This window comes from Euleptes europaea, chromosome 19 (genome assembly GCF_029931775.1).
Source record: "Euleptes europaea isolate rEulEur1 chromosome 19, rEulEur1.hap1, whole genome shotgun sequence".
NCBI classification, from domain to species: Eukaryota; Metazoa; Chordata; class Lepidosauria; order Squamata; family Sphaerodactylidae; genus Euleptes; species Euleptes europaea.
The window spans coordinates 15,861,804-15,881,870 of NC_079330.1; the positions used below are offsets into that span (position 1 = coordinate 15,861,804).

General features: G+C 47.3%; 1 protein-coding gene across 1 annotated transcript in view; it reads left to right on the forward strand.

The window, feature by feature from the left end:
* The window catches only part of PITPNM3 (PITPNM family member 3), a 93,410-nt gene that overhangs the window by 23,202 nt on the left and 50,141 nt on the right, over window positions 1-20,067 (forward strand). Inside the window, exon 4 of the mRNA XM_056865569.1 lies at window positions 5,917-5,964. Within this exon, the coding sequence (XP_056721547.1) occupies window positions 5,917-5,964 (48 nt within the window). The remainder of the gene's footprint in view (window positions 1-5,916; window positions 5,965-20,067) is intronic.

Here is a 20,067-nt window from a genome sequence, read left to right on the forward strand (position 1 = left end):
GTGACAATCAGTAATTCTGCTGGCATAGAATCAAGAGTCTTTATGCAGTTCTTAAGCTTGCTCTTACACGTGTGGTGGATATCTCTTCAATGATGCAACACCAGTAGATCAGTTATTAAATAAAGCTATAAATAATCTCTTCAGTATCGGTAGAAAAATAGCTATAAATCATCTCTTCTGTACTAGTAGGTAAATACAGACGGGTTGCCGGCTCCTAATCCCGTTTCGTAAAAATCTTCTTCAGAACTTTGCATTTGTCTTATTTGTCCAGAATTACATATGATATGACAAACTCCTCATTCCTTTCTCTTACTGCCAGATTGTGTATCACAGGGTAGATTTGGTGGTCTCCCATCCAAATACTAACCAGGGCCGACCCTGCTTAGCTTCTGAGATCTGACACAATCAGGCTAACCTGGGCCATCTAGGTCAGGGCAGTCTATCTCTTGGGAGCCCACAGATTTGGTGTGGGGCAAGGGAGACCATCCCAGATTTCATTTCAATCCACATTTCCACTGCTAGTCGGAAGCAGCGCCAAACTAGATGGATGGGAGAGTCTTCATGCGACTCTTGTTTATTCATGCAGGGATTTGCTACCAAATGTGGGGGTTGTCCACCACCCACCAAACATAAGTGGCTTTTAGGAAAGGATTAGTAAATTGTTGGGTGGTAGATTAGCCACCTCGGTGTTCACAGGTGGTCTGCCATTCCTGCTCAGATGCTGGGGGTGGGGGCTAGCTCCCCCGTGCAAGCCTTTCATAAAGAGCCTGCACAGTGTGAGCCTGTGAACTTGTAAACTGTCCACATACTGGTTCTGGTTGTATTAATGCCATTCCAAACACCTTTTTAATTCATTTACTGGGAAATTACGTGTTGCGTTGTGTTGCTGGAAGCCCGGCCAGTGTGCTGTTTTCTGCAGAATGCAGTTCAAAAGGCATTCTGGGAGCGTAACAGGGCTTGGCCTGCGAGGTTCTTCAAGCCCTTTGTTGTCAGACAAAGCTGGTGGTGGTCCGTTTCTCACAGGCCCTGCAGTAATTCCACTTCAGAGGCAGTGCTATTGCAACATGCCAAAGTTAATTGCTAGATTTTATAAACGTGTATGTATATATGTGCAATGCATTCTCTCTCTCTCTCTCTCTCTCTGTGTGTGTGTGTGTGTGTGTGTGTGTGTGCTTGATGGCTTGACCGCCAATTAATGCGTCTTACACAATGGTAAAGGATAACTGCATCAAAAGACAAAAAGGGAATAGGTTTCTTCCAGCTGTTAAGCTAGCCCACAGGAATGTTTTTCTTTGTTCAAGGGGAGACCTGACCATGAACAACAGAAAAAGATAGTGTTGTGTACTAATAGGATCGATTCCGGGTATCTTTCAGAAGGCAGTTGGGAAACGCTTTGTTCTAAAGGCTGGTGTTTTCATTGCCAAACCGAGCAGCGGTGGCTCTCAAACATGCCCTGCAGCCTGAGTGTTTTCCAGGGGCAGGCGCCCATTGCTTACCGGTGAGGGACACGCACTCAGTCCGTAGCCAGGGTTATCCTAAAAATGCCGATGGCACATTCGTGCCTTTCCCATGTACTCTTCACATACATTAATCCTTACAACAGACCTCTAAGGTGGGCCAGCACTGTTGTCACCAAGGTGCTGATGAGGGGGCTGAGAGAACAGGGACTTGCCTAAGGCCCCATTTACAAATTTGTGTGGCAGAGGACATTTGAACGCGGGACTTCCTTGCTTATGGCTCATTGTTGCGCATGCTCCAGAGCGGAGTCTGGCCACTGAAGGAAGACTGTGAACACGTGAACACATGAAGCTGCCTTATAGCGAACCAGACCCTTGGTCCGTCAAAGCCAGTATTGTCTACTCAGACTGGCAGCGGCCCTCAGGCAGAGGTCTCAGGCAGAGGTCTCAGGCAGAGGTCTCAGGCAGAGGTCTTTCACATCACCTACTTGCCTAGTCCCTTTAACTGGAGATGCCGGGGATTGAACCTGGGACCTTCTGCATGCCAGGCAGATGCTGAGCCACTGAGCCACGGCCCCTCTACTGAGTCAGACCATTGGTCTGTCAAAGTCAGTATTGTCTACTCTGTCCAGTAGTGGCTCTAGGGTTGCCATTCTCCAGGGTTGCCATATTAGTATTCTTAAGATTGTATAGCATATTCAAGTCTCGCATTTTTGTATTATTTTTCTTATATAGAGTCAAATATACTAGCTCAAGCCACCTTAAGCCCGATGGACAAAGCATCAGCGAAATAGGAAAATACCGGAATCCTATTTCGGGCTTAAAATATTCTAAGGAAATTCTCCTCAAAGTAAAGGGCAATTTAGCCCCAATTTTTGTTACAATTTACTTTAAAATCAAGTTTTGGCTCAAAATTCTTCGGCTACATACAGCCAATATCGATCTGCAACTACCTTTGCTTGCGGTACCTGTTTCATTTGCGGCTTGGCATGCCGCTAGTGCCGCCCCAGTGAACGGATCTCCAGCCTTCACCTGGAACTTGGCAACCGGGAGACCTCACCTGGCGAAAATTATTTTCACCACGGGACTTTGTTTGCTTCTGTTTCACTGTATAAGGTTTGATTTTTATGACTGAATTATAAAAAGTCTTATTGATGTTTCCAGTAGCCATCAGTGCTCGTTATTCTCCAGGCGATGGCTGGAGATCTCCTGCTATTACAACTGATCTCCAGGCGACAGAGATCAGTTCCCCTGGAGAAAATGGCTGCTTTGGCAATTGGTCTCTATGGCATTGAAGTCCCTCCCCTCCCCAAACCCCACTCTCTCCAGGCTCCACCCTCAAAACCTCCAGGTATTTCCCAAACCGGAACTGGCAACCCTAAGTGGCTTTCCAGGGTCTTAAGCAGAGGCCTTTCACATCACCTCCTACCTGATCCTTTTAACTGGAGATGCCGGGGATAGAACCTGGGACCAACTGCATGCCTGGCCAATACTCTACAGCCCTTCCCCCAAATGGAGTTCTGCAGTCATGCTAAGCATCAGTGCCAACTGCGTTTCTTAGGAACAGCCAGTGTAATCCACACCTCACCCCGGTGGGTTGGAGGTCCCTGATTGCTTTTCCATGTTTTGGAAGTACTAGTCTGTTAGCAGGAGAGTAAAGCAGGAGTCCAGTGGCACATTACAGACCAACTAGGTTTATTCCAGCGTTGAGCTTTTGTGAGTCAGAGCTCACTCCATCATAATGTGTTTGAAGTGTACCTAATGGATATGCACTTCCAGTGCATCTGTTGAAGTGAGCGCTGACTCAAGGAAGTTTATGCTGGAATATGTTTGGTTAGGTTGTTTATGCATGGGGGTTTTATCTGAGGTTCGTTGCTCGCTGGACCCACACTTTCCCAATGGGAGTATGCACCAGCAGTCTCCAAGCTCAGAGCAAGTCCCCGCCCCTTGAACTGCTGCTTTGTCATTGGCTTACTTTGTAGAGCTTACTGTGAGAGAAAATCCCCCGCCCCCAAGCCCAATTGCTGCATATGAGCGGTAGATTCTAATCTGGAGAACCAGGTTGGCTTCCCCACTCCTCCACATGAAGCCAGCTGAGTGACCTTGGGCTAGACACAGCTCTCTCTGAACTCTATCAGCCCCACGGGGTGTCTGTTGTGGGGAGAGGAAGGGAAGGCGATTGTAAGCCGGTTTGATTCTTTCTTAAGTGGTAGAGAAAGTCGGCATATAAAAACCAACTCTTCATCTCCTCCTCCTCCTCCACCTCCACCACCACCAAGCCTTGCTGGGCATCTGGTCTGGCTGGCTGAACGCAACTCATCTTCGTACGTTCACAGGAAGGAAGTGTGGGGAGACTAAAGTCTCATGTGTGCCGTGCTGAGCTAACCTGGTAAATGAGTAACCATCCTGAAGGGGGTGCAGGGTTGTTGGAAAGATGGCTGTGCTCACATGGGCCAGCGTCAACCCAGGGGGGCTTGTGATGCCGGCAATAGTGTATAATTTCCTGCCCTTGCAGCTAGCAGCAAAAGCCACTAATTCTGTGGCCTCTTTTTACCTCCGACATCCCGTATTTCAGAAGCTAACCTGCTAATTGGCTCTAATTAAGGTAACAGGCGTGTGACTGACGTGCCCCCCACATTCGGCTCTGGAAGGTCGCTGGCGCTGGAAACAAAGCCCTCCGCTGCCGAGGACAGCGTCGGGCCTAGCTTGTAAAACGGCCACTGTGTGTTGCGATTGGGTTTTGCTCAGGGACACTGCCGGCACTTAGAATAAGGATGTTATCCCCATGGTTAGCAGCAGCCCTAATAGCCCAGACTGTCCTGATCTCATCTGAGCTTGGAGGCTATGCAGGGTTGACACTTGGATGGGAGACCGCCGAGGAAGGCGGGGCGGCGGCTATGCAGAGGCAGGCAATAGCAAAGCACCTCTGCTCACCTCTTGCCTCAAAAACCCGGCGAGAGTGGAACTTCAAGGGGGTCACCATGAGTTGGTTGCAGCCCGGTGGCACACTTTACCTCACCCACAGTTTGTTGCTAAAACAGAAGCACAGGACATGGCAGCCTCTGTTGTGCATCGTGTCCCAGCACTGGATCCCTTTTTTTAAGGGGAGGGGCCGTAGCTCAGAGGCAGGGCATCTGCTTGGCATGCAGAAGGTCCCAGGTTCAATCCCCGGCATCTCCAGTTAAAGGGACTAGTCGGGTAGGTGATGTGAAAGACCCCTCCCTGCCTGAGACCTCGGAGAGCCGCTGCCGGTCTGAGTAGACAATACTGACTTTGATGGACCAAGGGTGTGATTCAGTATAAGGCAGCTTCATGTGTTCATGTGTTTCCCAGTGTGCAACTCAACATGCTGTTGGTGTTTAAACATCCAAAAGACCCTTCTTAGTTTATAGGGAAAGGTCGTCCCCTGTGCAAGCACCGGGTCATTACTGACCCATGGGGAGATGTCACACCACGATGTTTACTAGGCAGACTATGTTTACTGGGTGGTTTGCCATGGCCTTCCCCAGTCGTCTGCATTTTTACCCCCAGCAAGCTGGGTACTCATTTTATTGAACTCGGAAGGATGGAAAGTTGAGTCAACCTTGAGCCTGCTGCTTGAAACCTACTGCCATACCCAGACAGGACCTGTCCTTGCTCTTCTGGTTCTGTTGATTCATTAGCTCATGCCCTTTTGGAATGCCATTTTTATGAGGAACCTAGATCACATATCTCTCCCTTTTTAATATATAAATCTAACGCCTCTGTGTCTGACATAATGCCTTTTTTACAAAGTGACAGGGATCCCAAGGCTACATTGTCAGTGGCAAGATTTGTTTCAGTCCTTATATCCCTCAAACATTAGATTTAAAATTGTGCTGCTCAAGATCAATGGATCAAGGAGCTTCTAAGGGACAAAAGGAAAAGAAACCGACTTCCATCGGGATCGAACTCAGGTCGTGAGCAGAGCTTTGACTGCAGAACTGCAGCCTACCACTCTGCGCCACGGGGCTCTTCATAGATCTAGGAATTGTCCCTCCTTTCCACTAGCAGCACCTTTCAACGGAAACCCCAGGAAACCACGCTGCAGAGTGGGGTGGTGGTGGTCTGGGTGGGGACGGGGTTCGTTCCAGGCATCGGCGTCTCTGGAGCTCTCTCGTAGGGAGGAAGTGGACGCTGCTGTCTGGGTTCTCTCTTGCCTCTGGGTTAAATATTGTGTGGTTGATAATTTTATGGCTGTGACTGATGTTGGCCACAAGGGGCAGCGTTGCCCAGATGGACGATGGAGGCCGGAGAAGGTAATTGCTGGACCAGCCTGCCTATATCAGCCTCCATTTACAGGCTGTGCAATGGCAATTTTGGGGCCACAAGCCGTGGGGAGGGCAGGCGACAGGCCCTTTGTTATGCAGCAGGTGGAACTGGGTAACAGCTGGCCTTCAAAGAGATGCTAACCCTGCTACCCTTTTTTCCCTTTTGGTAGGTGAAGACCCTGCATTTTGTTCATCTGGCATCCTGCAAGAGAAACAACGTGAGTCTCTCTCATTTCCTTTGGGGGGGGGCACTCGTCGTTCTAAGAGAGCTTTATGCCTAAAAACACAAATACCAACTGGGTTTAAATCTCTTTTCTATGCTCTTTTCTATGGCCATCTGGAGGCAGAAATCAGACTTGGCTTTAGTCCTGTCCCTTAGATATAAAAAGTTGATTGCTTACAGCACTGCAAACATTCTCCAGTGTGCGGATTTCAATGTTCAAACAACTGGTATATTGGGTTCTTGTTGGAATACTGGTTAGTATAAGTTTCTCATATATTTTGTGTGCAGATATCAACCTGGTGAAGCAGTTGTTTGAATAATTGAGAATAAACTTTACAACATATTCACTTGCCTGGTTGGGTTTGAAACTGTTTGCATTTGTTTACATCATTGTATTTCTGTATATGTGTGCAGACTTAAGGAAAGGTTTTAACTAACCACTGATGAAGGCCCTAGAGGCCGAAACGCGTTTGGTTTGTGGTTACAGATATCAACCTCAAGATTGGCCATTGTGCCATTTTAATGCTTTTAAAGAATTTTAAATTTTGTATAGCGCTTCTAATAAATTATACTTGCAATATTTTTACATAGACTTACATAAATTTTCCTCACACCCAACCTCGGGTACCATAACTGAGAGGGAGGCCTTGGAGGTTCTCAGGATTTCCACTGGTGCCCTTAATCGTAGTAGAGCCAGGTTCAGAGGCTCTTGATTATGTCAATCGCGCTCCCGTGAACAAAAGTAGCAAACAAAATCTTACTTCTGCTTAGTCCTAAAGTAGTACTGCAAAGCCCCATGGAAAGTTCAACATGAGCCCAGTGTGGTCCCAAAGGCGTTTCTACACGCACAGTCCAATCATCGGTCCCTCAGACTGCCTCTTCAGTCTGACTGGCAGCAGCTGTCCAAGGTCTCAGGCTCCAGTCTTTCCCGTCACCTACCTGCTCTACCTGAGCCTTTCAACTGGAGAGGCCAGGGGGCCGAACCTGGGATCTTCGGCATGCCGGGCAGATGCTCTGCCGCCGAGCCACGGCCCCTCCCCTGTGTTTAGCTTTCTCTTCTGCCACTTTGTCTGTGCAGCCAGCGAGTACCTGGGCCTTTGGTAACTTTTGAAGTATTCTTTTTATAATTTGCTAATAGAAAGCATATGCGAGCAGCTGCGTGCAAGTTTATTTCTCTTTGGCAGATTTGTTACAATAAACAGCTCGTAATAGCGCAACAGATGGTAGAAAGCAGCCTGATTTCTTAAGGGAATGCGCGGAGGAGTCTTCCCCCCCCGCCCCAGTGATGCTGTAATGTTGTAGTTTTTCTCTGTAATTGGAGCATTCTTTAAAAAAAAAAATTAGAACAATAGAGCTGAAAAGAAGCCTCTCTGGGCATTGAATGCCAGCCCAACCCCAAGCCAGAAGCGGGATGCCAACCAGAGCCCCATCCTCCTCCACTGCTAGGTGTCCTTGGCCATATCATCTGGCAAGGGGCTACGAGGACCGAACTACATGTTACGTTGGAAACCCATCACCGGGTTTCCCCAGTGAGAAATTAACTGAACATTCCTGACCTTTAGGAGGCCAGGAAGGCGCTGTGCCGGCGTTGGGGCCCTCCACCCCGGCGTCCAGTCTACTTACGCCGGCGTTAGTGGCCCCAGGGCCAGTGTGGAGGCCTGGACGCCGGCACCGAGAATGGCGTTGCTGCACCTGCTTTTTTGCAGGCGCAGCCTCGCTATTCTCTATGAGGCTTTTTGTCCCATTTTACACACAAAAAAGCTCCCGTACATCTAGGATTAGGCAGGTAAGCTTCCTGCAACTTTCCTAAGAGTTTGAACCTCTTCTGTTTTAAAAGCTAAGCATTGCATAGTTGATACAGGTAGGATGTGAAGGGCACAACTGCAGACCACACTACAGATTTAAACTGAATCGTCATTCTTTCTTCCCAGGGAAGTCTGGGAATTGTAGTTTGGGGGGTGAGGGAGTGAGCGAAAGAGTCTCTGCGACTTTTTTAAAAATTATATTTATTCAATAAAATTAACAACAGCAAAAACAAAAAAAACATATAGAAAAACATATAGCAGTCTTCATAATTTAAAATATTGTGTGTGTGTGTGTGTAAACTTAAGAAAACACACCCTGAATTTCTATATTACAGCTTCACGGTTTAGTCCTCTATAAAATAGCTAGACTGTCATCGCAGAAAGTTGTCCTTTCCCACCCTTGATTATAAGATTTTCCATTTTATTTACAGTTCGTAACCATAGCTCATCTAGGTTCATTGTATCACCATTTTTCTGATATGTTGTTAGTTTAATTAATACATATATTTCTTTTACTTTAACCAACCATTCCTCTATCTTTGGAGTCGTTTTTTGTTTCAAATGTCTGGCAAAAGTCATTCTAGCAGCAGTTATCATGTGTAACCCCATACATCGTTTATCTTTAGTTAGGTTAGGGGCTAAATGTAACAAAATTATCTCAGGTTTACATGGGATATCAATCTCCATTCCAACAGACAGATATTTCACTATTTCAGTCCAGGACGTTATAGCTCTCTCACACTTCCACCACATATGAATGAAGTCTGCTTGTTTTTTATCGCAGTACCAGCAACTATCGTTCATTGATTTGTAGATTTTACTTATCCTAACTGGAGTTAAATGCCACATATATACCATCTTAATTAGATTTTCTCTTATTTGCAAGCTGAGAAATCCAATCCCTTTGAAAAAATATATTCCCATTCTTGATCGCTCAATGGTTTATCTAAATAAATGTTCCATTTGTCCCTATAGCCTAATGTTTAATTTAAATTTTCTTTTACTAAAATTGCATATATTTTTGAAGTTGAAACTTTATCTTGAAGCATTAATTTCTCAAACTCAGTTTTTTCTCTAATTTCAGTTAATTTTTTCTCTTTTAAATTATTCCAATACTTTTTCATTTGTAAATATTCTATAAAGGTAACTTCTTTCTTATCCAAATTTTTTTCTAGAGGTTCCAAATTATCATTATTGGATTAAAAATAATAATAATCATTCTGTTTATCTGTCTTTATTCTGCGAGGGAGTTGGAACTCTGGATTCTCAGCTAAGATGTTCCAAAGGAAGGAAGACGGGGAAATATCTGGGGCTAGTTTCTCTCTTAATACATCCCATTGTTTTAGAATGGTATTAATGCAGTTATTATCTTTATTATAAAAAAATTCCTATATTTTTTTTTACCCATGGCCATCTATTTAGCAGAAATTTAACAAAATCTTGTTCAGTTTTAATATAAGGTTCCTTTTCATCGTTTACTACCCATGATCTCTGAGACTTCTCAGTACCTTCCCCAAAGTGCAATCCCCAGGATTATTTCGGGGGGGGAAGTTCAGGTTCTCTAAAACCAACATTATCAAAGACAAGCCCAGAGAGCAGACTGGCCTTAGAAGAGCCTCCGCTCTCTCCTGTCCTGCCCAGAAATGCAAAGTCCTGCAAGAGAAAATGAGGTCTCCTTGCCCTCTGCATAAGAACATAAGGAAGGCCCTGCTGGATCAAGGCCCATCAAGTCCAGCAGTCTGTTCACACAGTGGCCAACCAGGTGCCTCTAGGAAGCCACAAACAAGATGACTGCAGCAGCACCATCCTGCCTGTGTTCCACACCACCTAATATAATAGGCATGCTCCTCTGATCCTGGAGAGAATAGGTATGCAGCATGACTAATATCCATTCTAACTAATAGCCATGAATACCCCTCTCCTCCATGAACATGTCCACTCCCCTCTTAAAGCCCTCCAAGCTGGCAGCCATCACCACATCCTGGGGCTGGGAGATCCACAATTTAACTATGCGTTGTGTGAAAAAATACTTCCTTTATCTGTTTTGAATCTTTCACCCTCCAGCTTCAGCAGATGACCCCGCGTTCTAGTATTATGGGAGAGGCCATTTTCTCTCTCCTTTTGAAGAAAGCCGCCATCATGGCAGAGGGTTTCTGCGCATCTCTGTTGTGGAAGCAAACCCCCAGAGCTGTCTGGCTGCCGGAGCAGCACGAGGGCTTTGAAGAGAGCCGGCTGCCAACTCAGCGGAAAACTTTCTTCAAAGCATAGGAAAGCCAGTTTTTAAGGAGGCTTTTCAGGGCCATTGGTTCACATTGTTGACTCAGTTGCAAAGGCTCCTTGCCGTTCCCCGGAATTTGGCTTTGATTTTGTGTCGTCCCCCCACCCCCACCCCGTGGCCTTTTAATTCCCTCTTATTGAATGTGACTGAGCACAAAGGAACCAGTGAAGAATTCTATCCTGGAGGTAAAGCTGCTGCTACCTCTTGGCTTGGCCCCTTCCGTCTGGCTGAATTGTTGGTAGAACAAAGACAGCTATGGTGGTGTAAAGTGACCGACTTATGATAACCCCGCAGGTACACACACATGAACACATGAAGCTGCCGTCTTGTACTTGATCCATCGAAGTCAGTATTGTCTACTCAGACCAGCAGAGGCTCTCCAGGGTCTCAGGCAGAGGTCTTTCACATCACCTACCTGCCTAGTCCCTTTAACTGGAGATGCCGGGGATTGCACCTGGGACCCTTTTGCATGCAAAGCAGAGGCTCTACCACTGAGCCATGGCCCCTCCCCAAAAGGAAGGTGATGTGAACACATGAAGCTGAATCAGACCCTTAGGCTGAATCAGACCCTTGGTCCATCGAAGTCAGTATTGTCTACTGAGACTGGCAGCGGCTCTCCAGGGTCTCAGCAGAGGTCTTTCACATCACCTACCTGCCTAGTCCCTTTAACTGGAGATGCCGGGGACTGAACCTGGGACCTTCTGCGTGCCAAGCAGATGCTCTACCACTGAGCTACGGCCCCTCCCCTCAGTGGTAAGCCCGAGTCTGCCAGTTCGTAATGTGCGAAACGCTGCAAACGCCGGCAAGGGAGGCTACAAATGGCCTTGTGTCTCTCTCTCCCCCTCAGAAGCCGCACATTAAGGGAATGGAATAGTTGGGGTAGAATGGCCATAAACCATGCTGCACCCCTCCTGCAGCTCCTGTTATTTTAGCCTCGCTGCAGATTTCTGTTTGTTTTCCCTCTGTGAAATCCAACATCCAGTCCCGACCCTTTGACAATTTTTTAAAGGGGTTTCTAAGCCCTCATGGCTGCAACACGCGTCAAGACTTCAGAATCAGGGTCATTTGCCAGGGGAACGTGCAGCGCCCATTTTTCTAATCCGAGGAGTTCTCCTCGGTAAGCTTTTCGTGAACCAGTTCTGGAATCGTTTTCCTGCAAATGTAAACGAGGGGGATGCTGTAAACATCCGAAGCCCCCATTCTTCGTTGCGAAGATTAGCGTATTGTTTTCCTTTGCTCTGTGGCACAAATGAAAGCCTGTTAAGAACCGGGGTTGTGAGCGGGTCTTTCCCCCCACCCCCCGCTACGCCCCTTCTCTGATCCTCCTGTTTCGGTCTGTCTCTCCCCCCCCCCCTTCCCGGGTTCATCTGTCTAAAGGGCTTATTGCTGCTGAAATCCCATGGCGCATTTGCATAGCAGCAGCCGCTCTGCATTTAGCGCGCGAGACCGTCCTCTTGAGTAATGGAGGCTTCCAAGGGAACGTCGACGCCTTTCAGCAGCTGGAGTCTATTCTGGCAACCTGGACCCCCCATCTGATAAATGGCAGTGATGACACCGCTAGTTATCTACGACTGTATTAGGGAAGGACTCCAGGTGGGGCGCCTGGAATGCGAAATGATGTCTGCGGCTTCCCATTAAAGGAGCTGTCTTCTAACTTCATGGTTTACTCGCACGGTGCCTTGATGGACAAGGTAATGCATAAGCGGGAGGCTCCGCTCTTGCTGCTTAAGTAGTCTCGGCAGTCCAGGTGGATTACTCAGCCCTTGTACAGAAATGGTTGGTTGTAGCTCTGTCCCTCCGATTTTTAGCAGGGCTTAATAGGAGGAGGGTTGGCTTTTATATGCCGACTTTCTCTACCACTTAAGGGAGGCTCAAACCGGCTTGCAATCACCTTCCCTTCCCCTCCCCACAACAGACACCCTGTGAGGTAGGTGGGGCTGAGAGAGCTCTAACATAGCTGTGACTAGCCCAAGTTCACCCAGCTGGCTTCGTGCGTAGGAGTGGGGAAACAAATCCAGTTCACCAGATCAGCCTTTGCCACTCATGGGGAGGAGCGGGGAAGCAAACCTGGCTCTCCAGATCAGAGTCCACCGCTCCAAACCACCGCTCTTAACCACTTTGCTGCGCTGGCTCTCCCTTGGTAGGTAGAGTCTCTGTTTCCCCAGAGGAGCACAGTGACCGGTGAATGACGCCGAGCAGTCAGCAAAGGCAACCCCTGGGGCTAGGGTTGCCAACCTCCAGGTGGCGGCTGGATATCTCCTGCTACTACAGCTGATCTCCGGGCGACAGATATCAGTTCGCCTGGAGAAAATGGCTGCATTGGATGGTGGGCTCTGTGGCCTGATACTTCATTGAAGTCCTTCCCCTCGCCAAACCCTGCCCTCCTCAGGCTCCACCCCCAAAATCTCCAGGTATTTCCCAACCCGGAACTGGCAGCCCTACCTGGGGCAAGTGTGGCTAGCTGAGAATGGCTCCTGTCTGATGATAACCTTAGAATATTGGTTGTGAGAACAGATCCTGAAGAGGAGAAAACTGAGAGGGGATATGATAACCATCTTCAAGTACTTGAAGGGCTGTCATATAGAGGATAGTGCCGAGTTGTTTTCTGTGGCTCCAGAAGGTCGGACCAGAACCAACGAGTTGAAATTAAATCAATAGAGTTTCCATCTAGACATTAGGAAGAATTTTCTCACAGTTAGAGCGATTCCTCAGTGGAACAGGCTTCCTCGGGAGGTGGTAAACTCTCCTTCCCTGGAGGTTTTTAAGCAGAGGCTAGGTGGCCATCTGTCAGCAATGCCGATTCTATGACCTTAGGCAGATCATGAGAGGGAGGGCGCCTTGGCCATCTTCTGGGCATGAAGTATGGGTCACTGGGGGTGTGTGGGGGAGGGGAAGTAGTTTGGAATTCCCTGCATTGGTCAGGGGGTTGGACTAGATGACCCTGGTGGTCCCTTCCACCTCTGTGATTCTATGATCCTAGATTGACCCAAAGGAACAATGGTCCAACCCAAGTTCCTATCAGTGTTTCCTTCTAAACTTGGCCTTGAGAAACTCCGTTTCACCCAAAGACATTGGAAAGAGAAACTGGAAGGATTGCTGTGTAAATATTCACTCATCTGTTTCTTTACACGTGCCTGAGTTCAGCTTTGCAGGACTGACCTGGCTCCTTTTCAGCAAAAAGTTACTACGTAGAGTAGAATGGCTGGTGAGTTTAGGAGCCACTCTTTAATTCCTCTCTCTGTGTGTCTGTGTGTGTTAAACAAGACAACGCCATACACATACATTCAACAAACAATAATCTCTCCTATTTTCTTTCTCATGGAGTCGTTTTGCTGGGGGAAACCAAATACAGTCTTTAAGTTTTGGTTCCCAAATGAAGAACCACCAAGCAAGGATGACGCCATCTGCTTGGCAGCCCCTTTTTTGGGTCGCTTTGTGGCCATTTTTATGGAAGTCTCCACCACATCTGCAGGTTCCCTTTTGATGCAGGGTTGTGAAATTCCTTTTGGTTTGTTTTTGAAAGGCTACATAATTTGCAGCCTTTATGCACCAGAAAGGCTGCATAATTTGCAGCTTTCACAGTTGATCGACTCCTCCTCCCCCTCCTCATATGTTTCCCCTTAGCACAATATCTTCTTCAGTCCTGTTGCGTTTCCCCGTTTGTTTCGCATCTTGAATTCCTTTGGCCATCTGGAAATGCAGATCAGAGATGAGGAGGATGTCGCCGCGATGAACTGAGAGAGATGCCCAGAGCTTTTGCCGAAGGGAGGGGAGGTTTTTGTACTGTCGTAAAGGGAAATGTGACCAAAGATGATGGAGTGAGCATGCAGAGGGCAAAAAGCCACATTCGTTGTGCTCCTTCGACAGGGTAGTTGGTGATATCATCTGTGGGTATGGAGCACCTGCAAGGAGAAAAAGGCTTGGGGTGGGGGGCAGAATGAGAAATTCAGTCTTAGACATACTGGTCTGTATTCCGCCACTCTCACTGAGCAAAGTTTTGAGCCTTCTCTCCAATGTAAATGGCTCTTTCCTCCAATAGGAAATAAGTCTCCTTTAGGCTGGAGGAATTGCTTCCTGTCTTAGACAGGATGCAAGCCATTCGCTTTAGGTTGGCGATCAAAGAGATGTAGGAGTGGAAATATCAGATGGAGAACTGGAGATGTGTGGGCTCAGATGAGATCACCCATAGATAGGATTGCCAACCTCCAGCTGGTGGCTGGAGATCTCCTGCTATGACCACTGATCTCCAGGCGACAGAGACCAGTTCACCTGGAGGAAATGGCTGTTTTAGAAGGTGGACTCTATGACATTATACCCCACTGAATTCCCTCCCCTCCCCAAACGCCGCCTTCCTCAGGATCTTCCCCACAAATCTCCAGGTATTTCCCAACCCAGAGCTGGCAACCCTACCCATAGACATTGTAAAGAGGGGATAAAAGGCAGAAGGGAAAGATCCCTGCGACACCTCTAGCACCTGTTGTTTTCAAGAGCAGTACGATCCTTAGCCCCGTGATCTGTGCAACTTTTTTGGGGTATTGGTTTGACTTGGTTCAGGCATTCAGTACCAAGTCAAGTCAAGTTTATTGATATTTGACCAGCCAGAAATTAGTATATCAGATTGTCCAACTTGATAAAACTGTAAAAACTATTACAGGATGTGACTTTCTGGCATGAAGGACCCTTTGGAAAATTACAGGATTGTGAGTCCAGTAGAGGCCTTCTCCATGTTGCATTTTTCAGCTTCCCCCCCCCCCCGATCTTGAAACCCTCCCAACATTGGTTCGTTTCCCCCCCCCCAGATCTGCTTTAGTTTCTAACCAAATGCAGCAGCACCCCTCTGCCTCCTTTCATAACCGTGAGCTATTGTGCTTCCTGAGTTCCACCTTTTGTGTGGGATTTGATTTGGCCTCCTTTTGTTACAGTGGCTTGCATAATGATGTAATTAGCATAAATTGCGGTAATGACGGTATAAGTAAAGATTGCCAAAGGAAAACTGGTTTAAAAAAAAGCCGTTACCTCACCTGGGAGGTTCAGCGAGTCCCGCTAAGCCTCGTTATAATTTTACCTCATTAAAGCTTCTCCAGTAAATAGGAAAACACATAATTTCCCCTGTAATCAGCTCCGTTTCAGGGGCTAATGAAATTTCTCTGTTTTTCTGCACAGCCCTCTCTCCCTTCCCCGCAGAGTGCGGGGCCCTTTGGCAGCTCGCATTTTATGGTGGCACCATCTGTGGCCAGAACTGTATTCTCCGTTGGTACCTCCGGCGTCAAGGTCGCAGCTGGAAGGATCTTGTTTTGGTAACGCTCCAGAGAAGGGGCTCGAAACCATCCTCTTTTTTTTTCTTTTCTGAAGAACTTGCTACCTGGTTCAGTCTTAACGGGCCCAGCTTAGCAAACAGCACCTGTGTGTGTGTGTGTGTTAAGTGCCATCAAGTCGCTTCCGACTCATGGCGACCCTATGAATCAAAGTCTTCCAAAATGTCCTATTTTTGACAGCCTTGGCTCAGATCTTGCAAATTGAGGGCTGCAGCTTCCTTTGCATAGAGTCCATCCATCTCTTGTTCGGTCTTCCTCTTTTCCTTCTGTCCTAGCATGACTGTCTTTTCCAGTGACTCTGGTCTTCTCATAATGTGACCAAAATACAATAGCTTCAGTTTAGTCATTTTAGCTTCTAGGGTCAGTTCAGGCTTGATTTGATCTATAACCCACTGATTTGTTTTTTTTGGCAGCACCTAGGCCCGTGTTTTGTAGTAAGATGTTGCTCTGAACAATAACCGTTTCTTGGTTTATGGCGTCTTTGTTTTGCCGACAATGGTGCTAGCTCTTGGGACTGTTTCCATTTCTGTGGTGGTGGTGGAAAGTACCGTCAAGTCACAGCTGACTTATGGCGACCCTGTAGGTTTTTCAGGGCAAGAGAGGTTCCGAGGTGGTTTGCCATTGCCTGCCTCTGCATGGGCTGAGAGAGTTTGGAGAGAACTGTGACTGGCCCAGGGTCACCCAGCAGGCTTCATGCGGAGGAGTGGGGAATTGAACCCAATTCTCCAGATTAGAGCCCACCACTCTCCAGATTAGAGAACATAAGAAAAGCCCTGCTGGGTCAGACCAAAGCCCATCAAGTCCAGCCGTCTGTTCACACAGTGGCCAACCAGGGGCCTCTAGGAAGCCCCCAAACAAAACGACTGCAGAAGCACCATCCTGCGTGTGTTCCACAGCACCTAATATATTCAGCATGCTCCTCTGATCTGGAGAGAATAGGTATGCATCATGACTAGTATCCATTTTAACTAGTAGCCATGAATACCCCTCTCCTCCATGAACATGTCCTCTCCCCTCTTAAAGCCTTCCAAGTTGGTAGCCATCACCACATCCTGGAGCAGGGAGTTCCACAATTTAACTATACGTTGCATGAAGAAATACTTCCTTTTCTCTGTTTTGAATCTCTCACCCTCCAGCTTCAGCAGACGACCCCATTTTTTAGTATTATGAGAGAGGGAGAAAAGCTTCTCCCTGTCCACTCTCCAAACCATTCATAATGTTATAGACCTCTGTCATGTCTCTCCTTAGCCACCTTCTTTCCAAGCTAAACAGCCCTAAGTGTTTTAACCACTCCTCATAGGGCAGTTGCTCTAGCCCCCTAACCATGCTGGCTCTGTTCCATTTCTATAGCTGCATTTAATGTCCAACTACAGTGTTCTCATTAACCAGATCTCCAAATGGGCTTCCAGGTCCTTCCGTTTTGTGTGGAATTCCTCTCATTTGTGGAGATTCTACTTTGGGGTTTTTTCTTACCCAGCATTTAAGTCCTTTTCTTACCATCTGCTCCCACTCTCTTGCTCTCTTTAATTGTTTGTGAATATATTTCTTCTAGAAGGTCAGCTTTCGATCTTCAACAGCTTGGTTACCCCGCACCATAACATCTTGAATGACAACTTCTAACGTCTGGCTATAGATCGGGAAGTTCATTTCTGAGTAGCGATTTGGCTGAGACCATCCTAGTGTTACTCATGTGTAGTTTTTGTCTTACCCCAATTAAATCTTGAAGGTGGCCACGGAGGAGGCCGGTCTGATGGAAGGCGGAATTTTATTTTATTTTTTTAACGATGTGGATCTGAAAAATTAAATCTTGATGCTAAAAGATTTAATCGTCAACAGTAACGTAACCAGTTTCTTGCTGTTAGATCAAACCTTCTGCCAGCCCTTTTCAAACCTCTGGTAAGTAAGAGCAACTATCTGACATCCAGAGAGACTTCCTGGCTTACCCTTGAGCTATTCTGAAGGGACACATCAAAGAGTAATCTAACCTCTGTAGAAAATGACAAAGCCCCCAAGATACTCAAGCTTCATCCAAGGGAAAATCCCTTTTGCTGTGCCCTTTTGGTGCCTCACCTCTGTTCTCAGCATCTTTTCATTCAGGCTCTTTCAAAGATTTCAGCTGTGATGCAGAAAATGATTCCTTTGCAGCCAACACCAGGGCCTCAGTTGGTAAAGGCAGGTGTAAATTGGGCAACTGCTAATCCCCTTTTTCTGCAGCAACAAAACCTGGGAAGCTGATAACAGCTAAGGAAGCCAAAAACCCTCTATGTGTTAAGCAACAGGATTGGCCTAACTGGGGTCTGCTTTGCAATGGAAAGGTAGTGGAAGAGCACAGATTTGCTGGTCTTGCCCTGCGAAGAAAATGTAAACGTCCCTCAGCTGCCGTTCGTTCAAAACCAAACAGAAGGGAACTTTTTGTTTTTGGCTACAACATGGGTAGTAGGACTGTTGAAAAAAAAAATTGGTAAAATTTGGATTCGGCAAAATTTGTCCCATTTTTATTTGGGAAATGCCAAAGTCCAAACTCCCCTGATTCGGATCAGTGGAATTCGGCACTAAGTTCGGAATTTGCGAATAAATTCGGCCATTTAAAGCCATTAAAAACACATTTGCGTCTTTCCGCGGCTCCAGGGGGGCATTTTCAGAGGTAGAGGTCCCAGTGTAGCTTGAGGGGACCCTTCTTGCAAGAACCCCCAAGTTTTGTGAAGATTGGGTCAGGGGGTCCGAAGTTATGGGGCTCGGAATGGGGTTCCCCCCTTGATCAGCCCATTGAAATGAATAGAATAGACCTTTTGGAGTTTGCAAACCATTGCAATTGCAACATGCGACCTTGGGAGTTTGCAAGCCATGGAAAGGAACAGAGGCACGCTAGCTATGCATATGCTATTAGCTAAGCAAACAGGAAGAATGGTGCGGGCGAGTGGGGGAGTGGAATTTCTCCTTATGCAACATTTATTGTAATAAGAAATGAGGCTTGCAAAATGGTTGCAAAAGTAAGGCTGGCTTATTGTACGAATCAGTAGGAGCCGGACGATTTATGGGAGAAAGGGGGAGAGATAAGCACCTGCTCAGCGCGATTTTATGCCTTCCATACAAACAAACAAACCCCAAAGCACAACTCTGGGCGAGGGTGGCAATGGGCAAAAAACAAAAGCAGAACGCACACTCCCGCAGAGGCGAGCGGCACCCCCCCGGGCAGAAAAGGCAAAGCCCCCCCTCTCAAACCAATACGGCTCGGCTCAACCCCAAACACAAACAAGCCAAGGAGGAGGAGGCGTGAGGGTTCCGAGTGGAGGGAGACTTGCGCTGCACTGCCGCACTCAACTCCGGGCGAGGGTGGCAACGGGCAAAAAACAAAAGCAGAACACACACTCCCGCAGAGGCGAGCGGGCAGCCCCCCTGGGCAGAAAAGGCGAAGCCCCCCACCCTCAAACCAGTAAGGCTCAGCTCAACCCTAAACAAACCGAGGAGGAGGCACGCGGGTGCCGAGCAGAGGGAGACTCGCGCCACACTGCCGCACTCAACTCCAGGCGAGGGTGGCAACAGGCAAAAAACAAAAGCAGAACGCACACTCCCGCAGAGGCGAGCGGGCACCCCCCCCCCGGCAAAAAAGGCCTCCCCTTTGGCTTCCCCCCCACCCACAGAATCTGCCCCCCACACAGAATCTGCTTTTCCCCACACACACACACACAGAAGAAAAAGTGTAGAGAAAAAACCCCAAAATCAAACTGTGTAGATGTCTTCCAGCAGGAGCACGGAGAAGTAAATCCAAGCCTATTCCGATAAGCAGCAGCAGCTCGGCCCAGTCAGGATCTCTCAGCAGCAGCACCACCCAAATGGAAGGAAATGAATGCAGTCGGGACGGGAGTTTTTATACTCTTCTCCTGGCCATTTCAAAAGTGAGAATCCCTGCTCTGATTGGCCAGGAGAAGACCCAGCTTGGCCACCATTGGCCACGGGAAAATACTGCTAACTAACTGATGGTTATGCTGCTGATTCAGGGCCGCCAAATTTGCCAAAATTTATTTGGCATCCGCCCGAACTCACCGAATTCAGCTGGCTGTTTTCCCGCCTTTTTTGAATTCGGCTCCATTCGAACTAGAAACCGCCGAATTGGGGAAAATTCGGCTGTTTTTCTTATTGGATGGAACCGAATCGACAGCCCTAATGGGTAGTCTTGATGGAGAGGTAATTGCTAATTGTTTTTTTACTCTGCTGCTTTTTAAATGTTGATTTAGCAATTTATGAAATGTGTTGGTACTAGGGTTGGCAGGTCCCTCTTCGCCACCAGCGGGAGGTTTTTGGGACAGCCTGAGGAGGGCAGGGTTTGGGGAGGGGAGGGGACTTCAATGCCATAGAGTCCAATTGCCAAAGCGGCCATTTTCTCCAGGTGAACTGATCTCTGTTGGCTGGAGATCAGTTGTAATAGCAGGAGATCTCCAGCTAGTACCTGGAGGTTACAGAGCAAGATATATCCATATAAAATTGTTTATGCTTAACTTGTTTGGGTGCTGTAGCTTGTTTTGAGTACCTGGAGGTTGGCAACCCTAGTTGGTACAAAAGCCAAACATTGACCCTGCCGAGTTTGAAGTTGTATTGACTTTAAAATCTCTTTACTAATTGATGGTTGCTAGATCGTAACTAGTATTATGACAGCTGGCAGATTAGATTGTAGCAAAATGCATAAAATCGAGATGATCAGA